The following is a 17,370-nucleotide window of genomic DNA, read 5'->3' on the forward strand; positions in this document are numbered from 1 at the left end:
AGAACTAGTTCAAAGACAGGATTTAGTCAAAGCATGACAGAAGTCCTCAGTCTGGTGTGTCTGATGCTTTGCTTGGTGGTGTTGAGCATGAGGGCCAGAATTTTCAGACAGTGATTGCAATAAAAGGATGGGATTATTAAATTAGGCCCTTGCAGTTGACTCATGGGTTGAAGAGGAGCCATTGAATATCATTTCAAGAGGGAAATGAAAGAGTCTGTGTTCTGTATGCAGTTCTGTCTTGGACCTAAAGTTGAAATGCACCGGGCATTTTAGATGGCTTGAGCTGAGGTTAAATAAATAAACTGTGTAGTTAAGTGCAGTTATCAACTACTCAGTCAAACAAAAAATAAGGCAGCCTTTTTCATATACTCTTGGCCTTCTTGGAGGTGCCAGAGGAGGAACTTCAGTATTAAGGGTGTTGAAAATAGCTAGTAAAGCAGAAGCCAATGCTAATAAACAGTTTTGGAAGTACTATGAGTGGTTTAAGCATAGTCTGGATTATTGTTATTACTGTGTTAAATCACAGCAATCAAATGGCCAAGCATTGCTTTGAATGATTAAGTGGAACGGCTGTCAATGAAAAGCCTTCAGGCTGCAAAGCAGACACAGGGATGGGTGTGGTCGTGGTCAGCTCTCCCAAACATTACTTTGGATGCTGTTGTAGATACAGGGCAGGGTGTTACATGATATTTTCAGGACCTGGCAGATTTTAGTTTGGTTTGGATGTTTTTTATGTACCTTGGCAGGCATGCATATCCCTGCAGCCATACAGCACTCTGCATTAATGGCTGAAGTAACACCTACTGGTGAGGCAGAGTCAATCAGCAACAGACTGCTGTTGACTCATGACTTCAGTTGACTCATAATCACATTGAGCTTTGAGGGTCACTTTTGTTCCCACCCTGAAGGCCAATGCCAGTTCCTGTCATGAATTTGAGTACCCATTGATTAAGAAAGTAGATGATGTGCTTTGTGGACAAATGAGCCAGGGCCTTTAAGGAAGATATGGCAGGGCCTTGTATCATTTCCATCAGTCAGTTAATTAAAATTATTTATTCCTGTTCATAATAGTCTACACCCAAGGTTTTAGGTAGATTGCACTAATAATAGACTTATAGAAGCATAGAATCGTCTAAGTTGGGAAAGACTTTTTAGATTATCAAGTCCAACCATTGAGCTCAGTGTGTCATTGAGTCCAATAAGGAGCTCAGTGTGTCAAAATGATACAAAAAGATCTCACTGAGAGAGGGATTTATTTCAAACTGTATTCAGAGTTTGTCTTCTTCCTCGTATATTTTTGCCTTTCCTGGAGGAGCCTGGAAAAACAGATGAGGCTTGAAGTATGCCAGGTCTGGGTATTGTCTGATGAAGATAGCATCATATGCCAGATAAGGGGATTTTTAGATGAGATTTAGAGAATGAATAAAGGAAGAGGGCATTTTGATCCTGGAAATCCTGGGATTTAGAAGGTAAAAAAGTATTAGGAGCTTTTCTATGGTGTCGTTTAAGACAGTCTTGGCTTGAAAGGGAAGCAACATTGCAGCGTATCTGAAGATAGGTATCTCAGTATGATCCACTTCAGATTTACGAATTTAAAGTCATTTAGCTTATCATCTTATGTATGATGGTAATAAATATGAGAACAGCTCATTCTTTTTTAAATCTGTTGCTTGTTAAAATGATTGGCAATCCTTTTCCAAGCTACTGCACAGGAACTCAGGCTGGTAAAAGCTATGGAATCTTTTAGGTAAATACTACTGCTGGTGGCACAGTTTGATTTCTCCTGTGTGGGTGCAGAAGATATGGCTGTGTTAAGCCTATTCCACCATGCCTAAAGGAGCTATCTGTCTTGAGCTGCTGGGTAGTCCATACAGCAACCCATTGAATTTGGATTCTAATACCTGGACCTATCAACAGTGCTTCAACAGTTTTATTGCCTTCTGAAAGGCATGAGAGAAGAGTAGGTGCTACTTTAAACAGTTTATTTAAAGATTTGATACATGTTGTTGTTCATATGTTTTGCTGTTTCCTTGTTCATCATCTATGGATTAAACTAGTTATCTTCATGCTTGAAGGAGTGGTTTTCAGTCGTTCAGTCATGCATTTCTGCTGGCCTGTTTCATTCAGGTCATTTCATATCTTTGCACCTTTAGCTGAAAATACTGTGAGGATGATGTTTATTTTCTTGTTTAGCGTGATTTCATGGATGAGAGGCTGCAAAACACTTTCACCATTCCAAGTAAGGATTAAACCAAAACTGTTCTATACCTTAACTTGCAACTCCTTTCTAAACATTTCTTCCAACAATATCCTTGGTTGCAGCAACAAGACCTGTAAGCTGCAAATGCACTGGGAGAGAAGAAATAGCATCCAGCTTACTGTAATGTCCTCACAGGACAGGCACAGTAGGAATATGTCTACATTTTGATAAATCTTCATCTACTGTATTTGAATTTCAGTTTTGCTGTAACAAAATGTCTCTCAGTAACATTTCTCTCACTATAATTTTGCTGAAACTATCACCTTGAGAGGCTCCAATGGAGCTTTTGGAGCTTTTGTGAACTTTGATGTAAAGCTCTCCTGCAGTGAGAGATCAGAACTGCCATGTGTAAAAGCAGAGACTCCTTTGAGAACACTTTCTTAGGAAACAGATGCTGTTCTGTCCCAAAGATTTAAACAAAATTATATTGAGTTAAATGTAATATAGGACTTAGGCATTTCCTTGGGTGATGTCACCAGATTCTTCTTAGACTTATAACCTCCCACAAAAACCCCATATCAACATTACTTGCAAGTCATGGGCACGGTAAAGTGTAAAAGATTAAAAAAGAAAAAAATTGTTACTGAATGGATGTTGTTATCAGGGAAACCTGAATTTCATACTTTAAGAGAGATCACTATTTTCATTAATTAATAATATTTAACTGGCAATGTTATACTACTCATCAGAATAAAAAGAGAAAACTAGTTGGCTGGTTAAAAGACTGTATAGTATGAAAATTAGGCTTGACTGCATGCATTTACATGTGTGAGAATTCCTACAGGACTCCTTAAGTTCAGTTGAATTACTTATGTGTAAACCACAGTAAGTGTTTACAGTACCTGACCTTAAATCAAGGATTTTTTTTTTTTTTTTAAACTATCTGTGGTATACCCTTTAACTATGCTGGAATTCGGTACTCTGTTTTAAAATGTGCCAAGCCACTGATGTTGTCTAAACTTCCTCCAGATTTGGAAAGAACTGCACTGATTGATAAATTGAAACACTGCACAATAAAAGGTCTCCTTCTCCTTGCACTTCAGTGTATTTTCTGGAATTTTTAAATCTTATTAGATCTCTAAGGATTGTTTTTTGATTTGGCATGTTTGTCTTTGCTTTCTTAGCTTTATTCAGGCACTTACCCTGTTAATCAATAGTCAATGTTATATAACCACCAGAATGAAATCCTGCTTTTCCTAGCATCTTTTGTATCCAGTTCTGTGAAAAGTCTGTGATCAAGGAGTTGTGTTGCATTGTAAATTCACACCATTTACATGGCAGGAATTTATTTTGAGCAGTGTCCTTGCAGAAAACAGTAATTTCAACATAACCTGCATTTGTTGTGGGAATCCCATAGCAGTGACATTTCCTGAAAATTTGTAATACTGAATGGCTGTCTATAAAAGTTGAGTGTGTTTTCCCTAAAGTCACAAAAAATTATGAAAGCTATATTGGTTTCCTGCAGTCTGACTGTACTTAGTTTTTATTGCTTCCTGAGCCCATGAGAAAATCCATAATACATTTAAAACTGTTACTTTCATCATTCCAAGCCTTAGATGCTGGTGTGTTGGCTTCTACTCTCTTTCTGGAGGTGATAAAAGGCTCAGTCCAACGAAGTGCTGCCCTCCTTCTGGTTCTGCTGATTGGTGTGGGGTTGTAGGACACAGAAATTTCTAGTTGCTGTTCAGCTTTGGGCTATAAGAATCCTTAATTGGATCATCAAATCTGAGTAGCTTTACTGTTTTTGTTGTGAGTACTGAACTTCCCATTATAGTTACTATGGCCAAGATATGCCTGGAAATATTCAGAGGTGTAGCAGGAGGTAACTCACTTCTATTTGTGTGAGAGAAGACTGTTAGCAGTGGGAAAGTAGTGGATATAAGGAGGTCTTTATTATGTTGAGATATTAAGACAGTTTATAATACATATCAGATAAAAAATACAAAGTGCTTTCATGCAGGAATTGGACTTGATGGACTTGATCCTTGTGGGTCCCTTCCAACTTCACCTGTGCTGTGATTCTATTACACACTGCCACTCCCTCCCTCAAAAATCCCCTTGCATTTGCAAATATATGATTTTAAGAAAAGGGGAAATGGCACCAAAAATCCCCAAGACAACAACAAGAAAAATCAGATTCAGAATGTTGGTGAGCAATAGAAAGGAGTTAAGTGTCCGTTTGTAAGACATTTAATCTGTTACTTTAGTACAGGCTCTTTTTATTTTGTTCTTTTGCTTTTAAGCCAACCCTGAGATTGATCGAAAGATTGCATTGGGGAAAAATCTCCTGAAAGCATTTTTCTGATATACTGTAGCTTAAAAAATGTGTGAAATTCAAGATTGGAAAGTATTATACAGAAGTAGTTTTTCCTTCTTTTTTTTTATTAACACATTTTTTTCAAACCTCTTTCTCTACCAAAGTATTTTTTCCCACAAGACTCCAAAGGAAAAATGACATCAAATGGTAAAATCCTGTTGAATGTTATTTCCAGAAGAATCCATGGAAATCTTGAATATGATTTTATCATTTGCACTGTAATGTTCCATTTTAACAAGGAGCAACATACTGAAGAGTATTCAGTTGCTGAATACTTGATGGTAAGCAAAAGCTGATGTTTCTGTGAATTACACAGCACTTAGGAATTTGTAGCACCTCAGATCTGTTGTACAATAATAGAAGTTAGAAATGGAAAACTCTTGTTATATCAGTTTGACCATCTCCCTGACCACCAGATTTTTGTCTTCATTGTGGTACTAATTTGAAAATGTCATAAGCCATGTGGCTTCCACTACTTCCCCAGGGAAAATACATGACATTAAAGCAGCCTTGAATATTCCTTTCCTTGACTTCATCTTCTTGATCCTTTTTCATATCTGTTTTACTGAACAATTCCTAATGTTGCTCTGCCTGTAGCTATTTTGTTTCTCTCCCTCTTTTCTGTTTTCCACAAAATCACACAATAATTTATGCTGTTCTTTTTGAATTTCTTCTATTTTATTATATCTTTCTGGTGTTGAGGAGCCATGGGCTATAATGGATACACTGGAAATCTCTGCTGGAGAAAGTGATGTTTATGTACAAAGTACATAATGTACTGAGTTTTGTGGCCCTACAAGTTAAACTCATTCAAGAAGCACAGCACAGGCTCTAAATACAAGTTTGTACCAGACTCTTTATTCCACAAAAAAGTGAGGTTTTTTTCCCCACTATAAACTTAGTAGACTTTTTACTCTATGTTTTACTGAAGATGGTGTTATCTAAAGCAGCCTGTACTTTATATGGATGTATCATAAATAAGTTTGTTGAAAGCTTCATTCTAACAATGATATCAGGCATGTTAAGAGAATAACTGCACTATTTTGACTTAAGTTACAGGTACACACTAACAAGAATAGAGGTCTGTGAATAGCTGGCTGGTTTTGGGTTTTTTAAAAGTTTCTGGCTTGAAGAAAAAAAAGATTGGACCATTTGTTTTTTTTTGGGCCAAGCTCCAATGATTTATTCAGGTTTCTTTTTTTTCTCCTCAAATGAAGTATTTCACTTAGACTTCATATCAACTAACTTATTTTAAATATATATATATATATATATATATATATATATTCAAGGAAGTTTATTTGCAATGCTTCAGTGTGGAATGAAGATTCAAAGGATTTTAATTTTTTTTAAATGCTGTAGTTATTTAATTTTTAACCAAATAATTCTGATAAATTCAGCAGAAAATAGACCTATGTTTTATTTGACCCGTATTTATAGATTTCAAATGAAAATAATCTCAGCTGAAAAGTTTGCTCAGTATTAGCTCCAGTGACATTATGTAGATGAGGAATGTTTGGAGGTTGTAGGTCTTCAAGACATTAATTGTGAGCTGCAGGCAACCTGTAATAGATAAATATGTGTGTGTATATATATATATATATGTATATGGTATCAGTGAAGGCTCTTAGATTCTTCCTGCAGGCAGACTCTGGGTGATTCTCTCCAGGAGTAGGATTCACTGCTATTCATATGAAAATGGTGGAAAATCTTGCCCTAAAGCTACCCTGCCCCTGGAGTTTTGCCTATCTGTCATGGTGATGGAAGATAAAGGATTTGTTAATAGTCAGCTGACTGGTCCTCCGTCTGGGAAGTCAACACAACAGCACAACGAATCAGGCAGGCAAAAGACTGATTGCTAGGGCACTGCTTCTCCCCAGGAAAAAGCCAAGAGCTATGTCCACACAAAAAAGACCCTGGTTTTAATATATTATAGTCTGTTTAATCTCAAGGTGCATGGTCCAAGTGTTTTTTTTCTTCTGAAAGCAAATTCTTAAAGACCCAACTCTTCTGAAAAGCTTAATAGGATTGTGGGTTGCAGTGAATGGGAAGATATAGGCATGATGAAGAATAAATTGAAGCAACAGTGTTTGTATGGCCATAATTACTTAAGTCTTAGATTTGTATTGTGCATATTTGGCTTAGAAGCCACTGAATTAATTTACCTCCCTGACAAGGGCAGATAGCTAATGAGAAAGAAGGGAGGTTTGGCTACTGAAAAGCAAACTCATTTGCAGAATTTACTTCCTGGCAAGAAATATCAGTTCCAGCTGAAATGTGTCATTTGTGACTTCTTGAGATCATCTCTAAGTGAAAACAATCAATTTTCTAAACCTTTGCAAGCTTTCCGGGAAAAATGTCCAGGATTTGGTAGGTGATTGTGAGATGTCAGGTATTTGGAGAAAATGAGTATTTTTCATCCAAAATTTTGGCTTCATCAAACTTATGCTTCATATAATAATGATCCTTGACATGATTTTAGATAGGTGACTGTTTTTTAAACAGGTTGTCATTCTACAAGCATACTCAGTTTGCTTTGTAATAATTTTTGGATTTTTTTTTTGTTGTTGTTCCTAAGAGGAACTTAAAACACTGTTACTAGAGTCCTGTTTACAGAGCTCTACATTGCTTCAAATTAACTAGTATCTCATTCATCTTGATCTCCTTAATATATATGTATGTAAGCTGGGTTTGGTGGTTTGACAGCTCCTAAGTTCTTAGAGAATGTGTTTATTCCAACTCTGTGTATGTGGAATGTGTGTATGTGTGTATTTATATTTACATGTGTATGTAATTGGAGTCATTGGAAGAAGCAGGTTTGAACCTTGGGAAATTTTAGTGATGCCACTGGATGTTTTTCCTGGTTTTCAAACTTTATATGAGAAATATTTCATATGTCTTGGGAATTTTCCAAATACCAATCAGAAGAAAATCCTAAAGAAACCATACTGACGGCTAATACATAGAGGCATGAGTGCACAAAATCTTTGTAAGTTGTTTAAAACTTAATTAAAAAACTGTGGACATTTGGTAAATGTCCTTTGTCATTGTAACCTCCTTATTAACTCCATTATGTTACACGGCTACTACATGCCACTATTAAGTCAGAATGACAAAAGGAAGACTTTAGGAAGGTTTTTGTGAGTTTTGTGGGAATAGACCCTCCTCTTTCCCCAAGGTCAGAGCTCTGCCCCTCCTACCCCTGCTATTTTGTGGCATTTAGAAACGTAGCAGGGGATACCTTCGTGTAGGTTGGATTTGTCGTGTTAGTCGCAGTTGGTGGGGGGCACATTTACAGGGGTGGAAATGGTTGTTTCACATTATCCACCCTGTGATGTATATAGTCCCTTAGGACAAAGCAAAGTTCACTCAATGAAGCCCTTTCTCTCAGTCACACTAAATGAAAACCAAATTTATTTGTTTTACACAATTCTTTAATAAATGAGTCAGCTATGCTTCCCACTTATTCAGCTACCATCACTCCACTTCCTGATACAAAACTCTGAGCATTTTTAAATAATGTGTGCAGTGGTCAGTGACTCACTGGTGACTGGGGGAGGCAATGCTGGGGCCCCTCTCAGCTTATTAGCCCATTAAAAGTGATACAGAATGCCAGTGAAGTCCAGTTTCTCCCATTAAAGCAGTACAGGAAAGTTTGTAGCTTGTTGATTTTACAGTAATCTAGTTTGCACTCACTCTTACTAAACTGTGTCTGTTTGATAAGCAAGACTGGTGCTTTCCTCAATTTTTGAAAAGCCCTTTGGATTGTGTTTACAGAACGAAAGTTAAATACTAAGAAAAAGGAAGTGGTATACATTTCCTCAAGTAGTTTTTAATGAAAAGAAAATTATTAATAATGAATAGATGGGCCTTCTTGAAAGAAGAATTATGATTTTCAGAAATATGACTTAAAGGTGCTGGGAAAAATCTGTCATCTTTTGTTAACAAAAAAGCAAAAAGCTATTAACATTGGTCATTTGGAACATTTAGTTTTGAATCCAAAATTTTATGAAAAACAGTTATTTTAAAGCTGTAGTTTGTTCTAAAGCTGTCTTATGTCAGGTCTAGAAATAGCAATACTGACCATTAGGCCATGAGACAGGGTGGGTTTTTTCCTCTTTTAGGTGGGAATAGCTGAAGAACAGGGTGCCTCCCTTTTCTAACTTAATCTGAACTCAAAATAACTTTTGTCTTGTTATAACAGCTCTTTTCTGAGTCACTGTATGAAAAAGAGACTGGAAGTATTGGATATTGTAGATCAAACACTTCAAAGCCAACTTTGACTTAGTTTTATGCATGCTTTAGAGTAGACTAATGTACAATAGTATCCAGGAAACTCAGCCAGTAATTCAAAAGGGTCCAAAATGTTCTCCTCAGCATGAATCATAGCAGCATAAATGATAGGATTGGAGAAGATCCTTTAGGTCATCCAATTCAAAACCTGTGTATCTTCCTTTTCGCTATCCCCACTAGGATTTCATCTGCCCTATCTCTGCAAACTTCCCATATCCCTGACTTAGCCACCTCCCTGGGTAGTTTCTTCCATTGCCCAATTATTTAACCTGAATATCTTTAAACCTTACAGCATCATGCTGAGTGTGAACAATTTATGACTACAGAAAATGATTCTTTCTCCTCCCTACTGCCATCATGCTCAAATATCATCTCTCCCTTTAAATGTGTCATTGGGGTTTTTTGTTTTTTCTTTTTTTTTTCTTCTAACTGCATGAATAATAATCCCAGGAAAGTTGGGGGTTTTCTGCTGTCTTTGGTGCTTCTGTCACTGTAACTGATTTTCTTTGAACTTTGTTTTCAAGCCTCAAAAGTACATTTTGATCTACAAATGAACTTTCTGTGACTCAATGATATGTGTGTATTAAGTCATGCTTTTGAAGAGGTGAATAACATGATTGAAGTATTCTGTCTTTGTTTATAGAAGCTGCTTTCTTGAGGGTGCTAATTGACAAATACATGGCATTTGAGGGATTTAAGTGACTTTCTTGGTGTCAGATATCCTCCATCTCATGTTACTAATCAGGATATTAATATAATAATGTATTCTGGCTCTGTTTTGAAAACTGAACTCCAAAAGCTCTTGGAGGTGCTTGGAGTTGCCTACTGCTGAGTTAAAACTTACCACGATCATTTCCAAAAGCAGCTTCCCAGTTTGTAGCTGTGTTAATAAACAGAGACATAATCCTTTCAATATACATTTCTCTAAGTGTATGTGCTCAGACCAGTGTTATTATGATAGGATTTTTGGATACTTTCTAAAACAAAAACAGAGAGAACTTCATAATGGGGGATATGAAGATGAAAGGAAGCTTTTTTTTCCTGATGAAATGAGGTAAAGAAGCCTTAATCTTCAGAATTTATATTTATACCTGGTATTTTTTAGGATCTGCCTAAGCTTGTTGGAATATGCTAATGAGAAACCTCTCTGATGTTAATTACCTCATCTGCTACAATGTAGAATGTGCCAGTTAGATCAATGTGACATTTATGTTGTTCTCTTAGATGATTAATAAAAGTTACATGTCAGAAAAAATACAGGGTAGAGGTGGGAAGGCTGGTTATTGCAAGCAGTATTTTCCTGATTCTGCATTGCCTCCCATTTTGGAGTTGCACAATAAAAATAGCTGCAATCTGTGCCTCACCTGGCAGCTCACCTCTCCCAATTTACTCATGTAGTAGTTCTTTGATCCATGCAGAAGTATTCCAGGTTCCCTATAGCTGGAACCTATAGGGCTGTTGTGCAAACTTGTGTGAAACCAGGGTAAATCCTGCTCTATGACTGCAGTTCTGCCAGCCAGTAATTAGAGTAAATGTGTTAGATTTAGTGGATCCATGGCTTTTCGTGAAAGTAACCATTCATGGTTCACTTTGGCACAGCAATTTGTAGAAATAGACACAAGGGTTACTTGTAAGAAGTTAATTTCAGGGAAGTAACAGATTTTGAAGGCAGTGTCTTGGGCACTGGGCACTATTTTTTGTCTCAAAGAATTTTTTTGGGTAAGTTTATAATTACTCTAATTTTTAACAGGCCATGTTTTCAGCCTAACAAAGGAAAAAAATGCATTATAATATAGCTTTGAGAGGTTTTTTTTTATTGAGTTTTTTTTTTTCTCATTGAGAGGTATTTTTCCCCCAGATATTTTTGTAAACCTCCCTTCTTTAATTTCTGTTTTGTTGTGCTTCTTAGAGGTCCAGTAGCCAGCCAGTCCTCAAATGCCAAGAGGCTGAGGGCACTGTGCAGTGGCAGTGTCATGGCTTAAATGTGCTACACCAATGCACAGTTGGTAAACTCTTGGTCTCTGGTAAATCTGCAACCATTCTTTTTGGGTACAAAGAGCTGACCATAGCCAAACTCATTTTTTTCTGTTTCTCATTCAGATTTTGTGTGTGTCCAGCTTTTATAGGAGTGTGCAGCAGCCAGTTTCATAATTCTGGCACTATTTTCATTGACTGTGGTGTGAAATCAAGATATTCTCAGGTACTTTTTTTAGGCAGATCTCCAAACAGCTCAACAAAGCTATGTAGTCAGGAAACAGTGTTAACTGTAGCTTTGCACTGGTTTCTACACTGCATGGAGCTACATGGTGAGTGTTTCACTGCCAGTGCACAACTTGAACACAGATACTTGCTCAGGAAAGCTCTGCAGAAGTAGCACAGTGGAAAAAGTTAAAGTTTGTTATTTCCGTGGTGCATTTCAAGCAGTATCCCCTCTACCTTATATTTGTTAATCTCTTGGTCCTAGAGCAATATTTCTTTATCCTCCCCAATGTTTGTACCTCATCTTGGTTTCCTATAATCCATAAGTTTCCTTATCATGCTACCTACCTCCTTCCCCATGATCACTGATGAAACAAGACGGGACCTGCTGCTGGTCCCTTTGGCATCCCAGCGTGGGCAACGTGATGAGAGCTTTGAACAAAGGAATGGCCACTCGAGGGCTGACCTTTGGAGCCCCAAGTCAGCTCTTAACATGAGACTTTTAATTGTCCTTAAAAAAAAAGTGGCAACATCAGTAAGGGGAACTTCTCAGACCCTCAGGGCTTTGGGCTTCCAGCTGTTGCCAAAATTTTACTGCTTTAGTCTTTTTATCTCAAGGCTTGAGCTAACATTTGTTCAGTTTAGTACCATCACCCATGAAAACCACTGTAAATTCTAAAATCCCCAAGCACCAAAAACATTGGAAGTGTAAAATAAAAGCTGGAAAATAAATCTAGATTGTTTTGATCATGTGAAATTGCAAAGATATAAATGAAAGCACATGGATTTAATTCTATGAAGTTTGTTGGTGCTAATTCTGTGTGAACATGATTGTAAAAGCAATTAGGCTGACAGGAGACTGGTGGCTTTGGTTTAGAACATTGGATGTTCACATTTTTATTCTACTGATCTGCTGGATCATTTCATTGTATGTAGAGGGTTTTTAGCCTTCTTCAGAGAAGGAGGAAAAAAAGCATATCAAAACAAACCTCATAAAATCTGTGTGTTATTTTATTATTTGTCATATATCATTTGGAAATCGTGTCAATTTGTTTTGGATTGCTTAAATTAATTAGAAAAGGATTTAAATAATTTTCAATCTAAACTAAGAGTGCATATGCAAGAAGCTTCTGGGTGAAATAACTTCTAATTTTAGTCATTCAAGTATGTGTGTGTAAAAATTTGTGTGATCATCCACTGTTTTCTTTCTTCCTAGATATTTGAAGCAACTTTCTATGAGTCCCTATCCCCTTTTCAAATTCTGTCAGGTTCATTATTGCTAAGATTATTAATCAGTCTTGGATAGGATAATAATCTTAGCAACAATGAACGTGACAGAATTCTTGGCTTATAGCAGAAGTTACCTTCAATGTAAGAGTATGGCTATTTGATAGTCTCTTCCTTTCCTTTTTCCTTTTTCCTCTTTCCCTTTTCCTTTCCTTTCCTTTCCTTTCCTTTCCTTTCCTTTCCTTTCCTTTCCTTTCCTTTCCTTTCCTTTCCTTTCCTTTCCTTTCCTTTCCTTTCCTTTCCTTTCCTTTCCTTTCCTTTCCTTTCCTTTCCTTTCCTTTCCTTTCCTTTCCTTTCCTTTCCTTTCCTTCTCTTTTCCTTCTCTTTTCCTTTCCTTCTCTTTTCCTCCCTCTTTCTCTCTCTCTTTCATCTTTCTATCTATCTTTCTATATATCCAAGTAAATCCTTGTTAATGAGTGTATGCATTCAATTTTCTATTGTTTTGCAACTTGTATTGTCATTTTTTCCCACAAAAAGGTACAGAATAAATGCAAGTAGTAAATTGGAGTAACTGTGTCTCAGATCATGTGCCCAGTTGTTCTGTGTCATTTTTTCTGGTGAAAATGTAGTCCATGATTTTGTAGTTTGAACTGTTACTGAACATGATAGGTATAGAAAAGCTGATGTGAAATTGCCTTTATCGCACTATTTTTTTTTTAATTTCTTAACTTGTGAGCACTTGAATTTGCAAGTTAAGCTTTTTTTTCCTAAGTGTTTTGCATGTAATAAATTGTTTCCTCCAGCTCTAACCAAGACTTTCACAAACTGATAGAATCAACAATATAGTGCATGTAGTTGCCAACTGCACTAAATTTTTAAATATCTCCTTTTTGCTTTACAGGTCTGTCTGAGGATGTAGAAGAGGAAACAAAAAGCCACGAACTCTGATGACAACCCTCAGGAAAAAATTCTATCTTATGCCAGATGCATTTATAATGCAGCACTACCAATCCAATTTACTCTGTAGTGATTACAGCTTCCAGAAGGAGAGAACTGTGCTAATTTATATAAAAACAAAAAATTTCCACTCTAATAATTTGGTTGGGTCTCCCTGCCAACTGCTATCATCCTTTCTGTGAGCAAAGTTTAAGCACTTACCCAACTGTGGTAGGGGTGTTTTGTTGTGTTTTGTGATATATCATCCCTTTCTAAGGATTCAGTTGATTGATCAAAGACTGTTTATACATACTTAAAAGCAAACTTTGTTTCACGATCTGTTTTGTCTTTTTAAAAGATATTCTGAACTGTACCTCCCTTTGAGATTATATTAACATTTGTTATATCATAGTTTTGACAAAAGATAATTATCTTGTTTCCTCCTGTACTAACATTCATGATTCCAGACAGTTGAATTCACCACCAGGAGAAAAACTGGTAATCCATCAACTCTTTTCCCCTCTCTCTCATTGCTTATACAGACTCCTGCTCTCTAGAGATATAGAGTAAAATATGGTTACTGGACATAAAGGGCAAACCCTTTTGCCATTAACTATGCCACTATGAATGGGAGTAAAGTTTACACTGTAAGTACCTTGAGCACGGCAACACATGGATCTTTTTATGGTTACCAGTGATTTCTGCTTTTCTTGTCAACCAGTCTGCTCTAGTTATGTGTAAGATTTCCAAAAGTAACTACCAACTTCTGAGTGCCTTCATTTTTATTAATCCAGTTGGAGGGTGCTTTGGGTGTTGTGTATTTTGAAAGTTCTGAGTATTTGTCTTCTGAAGGTCAGGCCCATGCAAGGTTCCTGAAATACAGCACCCAACAACCGAGGCAAACTTGGCCTCGAGTTTGGAAGAGTCAGGCTCATGTCTGGATTTCTGAGCATGAGTTGAGATATAACCAAAAAACACTTGGAACTGAAAATAACTGAGACCAGGATCAAGTGTATAAACAGGCATTTGAACAACTGTTGCTAGTTCATACCAAAATATAAGTTGCAGTCTCTTGGATGGCAGATACAGAATGCACTGATAGCTGGAGTTTAGTTTGTGGAAGATGCAAGTGCATGAGCCATCTCCACATCCCACACTGCTGTTGGTTTCCTCAACAGGGATTCACCAGCTCCTGTTCTAGCTGTAGTAAAGGCCCCTCCAACTCACTTTTGAGCTGTTTCAAAAGAGTTTGTAATAGTTGCTGTGGTCAATGCTAGCTTGATCTATGGCTAATGAGGAGACATTATTTTTCAGAATGTCTTAAGCCATCAACCTTCATCATTTCCATGTCTACTTTCAATTTCTTTACATCCGCCCACCCCAAAAACAAAACCAGCTTTGCAGCTCTTACGCATCTGTTGCTTAACCCTCTGGCCCTATTCTGGCTCAGTACCCAATATAACTGTTTCAAGAAGCCTTTTTCAACATGTTAGCTATTAAATAGCTCAGTAGCCAAGGAACTGGGTAAGGCCTCTGATACCTCTAGGGCTGAAGTGGGCTGTAACTCCCAACAAAAATTACTCTGTCCCCCAGGAGATCTCAGATTTATCTACAAATTGTGGGGCCAGAAATCTTGCTTCTTTCCCAGGAACGAAAAAGTCCTACCCCCTGCTTGTTATGGAGTGATTCTGCTCTCTGAGTTTTCTTCACTCTGATCCCTCCCCCGTGGTGTTTTGTCAGGCGGGTGGTATCCAGCCCATTGTCAAGGTACCCTGCTGCGCTGTGAAAATTACACAATAAAATAATCTCCTGTAGTCTCTGTACACACCTCAGTGACCAAAAAAGTCCATGGAGAACTAATCAATTACTGTAGCTATTAGGCTTAAATGTTAACTATAGATCTCAAATCTTCTTTTGTCCTCTTGTCAGCGGCTACTAGGGAATCTTAAAAAATCAAGCACAGTTACTACAGAAAGCCCATACCACAATGGTGTAGAATCCTGGACCAAAGAATCCTAAATTATGGGCATATAATATATCTGGAAAGTACACTGCTATGAGACTTCTGTGAAATATATTACTCTGTCATGATTCCCATTATTGAAAGTGATCCCAGTGCTCAGAGCTGCCTGGCTTCATTGGGACTTTAGCGTAAATGACAAGTAGGCACTCAGGTCAATTATATCATCCACTCTTATTTAAGTTATTTTCTGTCATTTTAAGATGTAATGTTCAGAAGCACTCTTATTTGCCTTTTCTGCTCCATGCTTAGCAAAATAAGGTCTCATGAGGATAGTTTTACCAAAAGGAGAAAATATGCTGGTAATAAAGGGGAGGGGGGAAAGGAAGAAAAAGGTAGAACTGTCTATAGTAGTAAAGTATGACCTCTTTGTATATTGTGCTAAATTGCAGTATTTGATAGTATCATCAAAACTTAAAAGTTGGATTGAATAAAAATTACTTACTTTCCCCCAATGCCAAATAGCCCATCTAATTCAGAGGAAGGAAGTAATTGAAATGTAGTCATTTATGCTGCAGCCTAAGAGGAAATATTGTAAAGTAATTCTTAGCAGTTCTAAAATGTAGTTTGAATTTTTAAGGAAGTTCTTTTTGGCTGGGAAAAAATCAGGCCAATTACAGGAAGTTTGGAAGCTAGAGAGGTGTAGGGAATGTAAGGAAACGTTGCTAGTTTGGGGGGACCATCTGTTTGGTTCTCATCAGCGATGTTTCTGTGGCTGAGAGAGGCACTGGTGGCCAGTCCAACTGTTCTGAACAGGATTTTATAGTAATGCCTGGTCAGCTCTTCTGGTCAGCTTAAATACACAGCCTATCTGCACATTTAGCTATTTGAATAGGATTTCATATGGTTAAGTGGCTCAAAGACTAAAATTAATTTTAAATTGCAATTTTATTGAAATAAATCTAAAAGGAATTTTGTGACATTTTGAAAATAATGCTGTGATTCATGGCATTTTTATTATCTAGAACTTTGAAATACATTTTCTAAAAAAAAGTCCTACCATAAAGCATATATTTTTGTGTTAAACAGGTAAATAATTCTAAAGTTTATTTTCAGAAGTTTATTTTCAGAATGTTATTGTCCAGCGGCTTTTCTTTAATTTTGTTTTTCTGCCATTGCATTTTAGAAAAACAGATTAAAACAATTACTACTCTGATGACCAAAATCTGGATGTCTGGATGCTGCTCATCTTTTGGGCTTTGTGCACAATGCTGAGTTCAAACTAAGACTGTGGTTTCCAGCCCCAGATTAATTCTTCTGTCCAACTATTATTCAACTGCGACACAGAAAAACAGCATTTCTCTGCTTTCAAGGGGTTGGGCTTTCCTTTATAATGTCTTGTTATTTTCTCTTCTTCAGCATTTACTGTACAGAGAGAATTAGAGATAAATTTCAATATTCTTGTATTGCTTATAAAGAGTAATTTACTGCCATAAACTGAAATTTGTTGAGCAGAGATTGTATTTCTATGTGAAGTTCTTCCAGCATTGGAAAAAAAAATTAAAAATTACTGGGTATGCATCATATTGAGAAAGTATCTTTCCTTCTTATCAGAATCTTCTGTTCATAAATAATCTACTAAGAAAAAAACCCAAACTGCTGCAAAAGTGCTGTAAAATATATGACATACTCCTGAACCCAAGCTTCTGTATCACTTCTTCATTTGAAATTAACCTTGAGTTTCCCACAGCTCTGCTTCACATCTTGTTGCTTTCTTCATTTACTCCTTAACAGCATGAGGTTGCTCTGGTATTTATGTGGTATCTTCATGTGCTCTTTGCAGGTGGCTTAGCTCCTTTGCAGCTCAAAGGTAAAGTTTGCACAGCATTATGCTGCTTCATGAGCCTTGATCTGTTTGAGGGCATGTGCCCACAGGGGCAGGCTTATAATTAACAAAATTCACCCAGGAGAGGTTATGAATGCATTGTTTCAATGAGAATTTATCTAATACTCTAGCAGACCAAGTTCAACATGAGTTTGTTTTTTAGGTAAACAGTGGAAAAAGTTGCTTCCTCTCTATTTTTTTGTCCCCTGTTGTGTCAATATTGTAATAGTCAATAGTATCAGGAATTATTCTTTCTGTCCTCCTTTGCAGGACAGCTGGTTGTTTGCTGCATA

At 37.0% G+C, this 17,370-nt stretch overlaps 1 protein-coding gene across 1 annotated transcript in view; it reads left to right on the plus strand.

Moving 5' to 3' along the window:
- BBS9 (Bardet-Biedl syndrome 9) overlaps positions 1–16,889 on the plus strand; it is a 286,159-nt gene extending 269,270 nt beyond the window's left edge. Inside the window, exon 23 of the mRNA XM_059481140.1 lies at positions 13,198–16,889. Within this exon, the coding sequence (XP_059337123.1) occupies positions 13,198–13,244 (47 nt within the window). The 3' untranslated portion in view covers positions 13,245–16,889. The remainder of the gene's footprint in view (positions 1–13,197) is intronic.
- Positions 16,890–17,370: the final 481 nt, after the last annotated feature.

This window comes from Ammospiza nelsoni, chromosome 1, assembly GCF_027579445.1.
Source record: "Ammospiza nelsoni isolate bAmmNel1 chromosome 1, bAmmNel1.pri, whole genome shotgun sequence".
Taxonomy (NCBI): Eukaryota; Metazoa; Chordata; class Aves; order Passeriformes; family Passerellidae; genus Ammospiza; species Ammospiza nelsoni.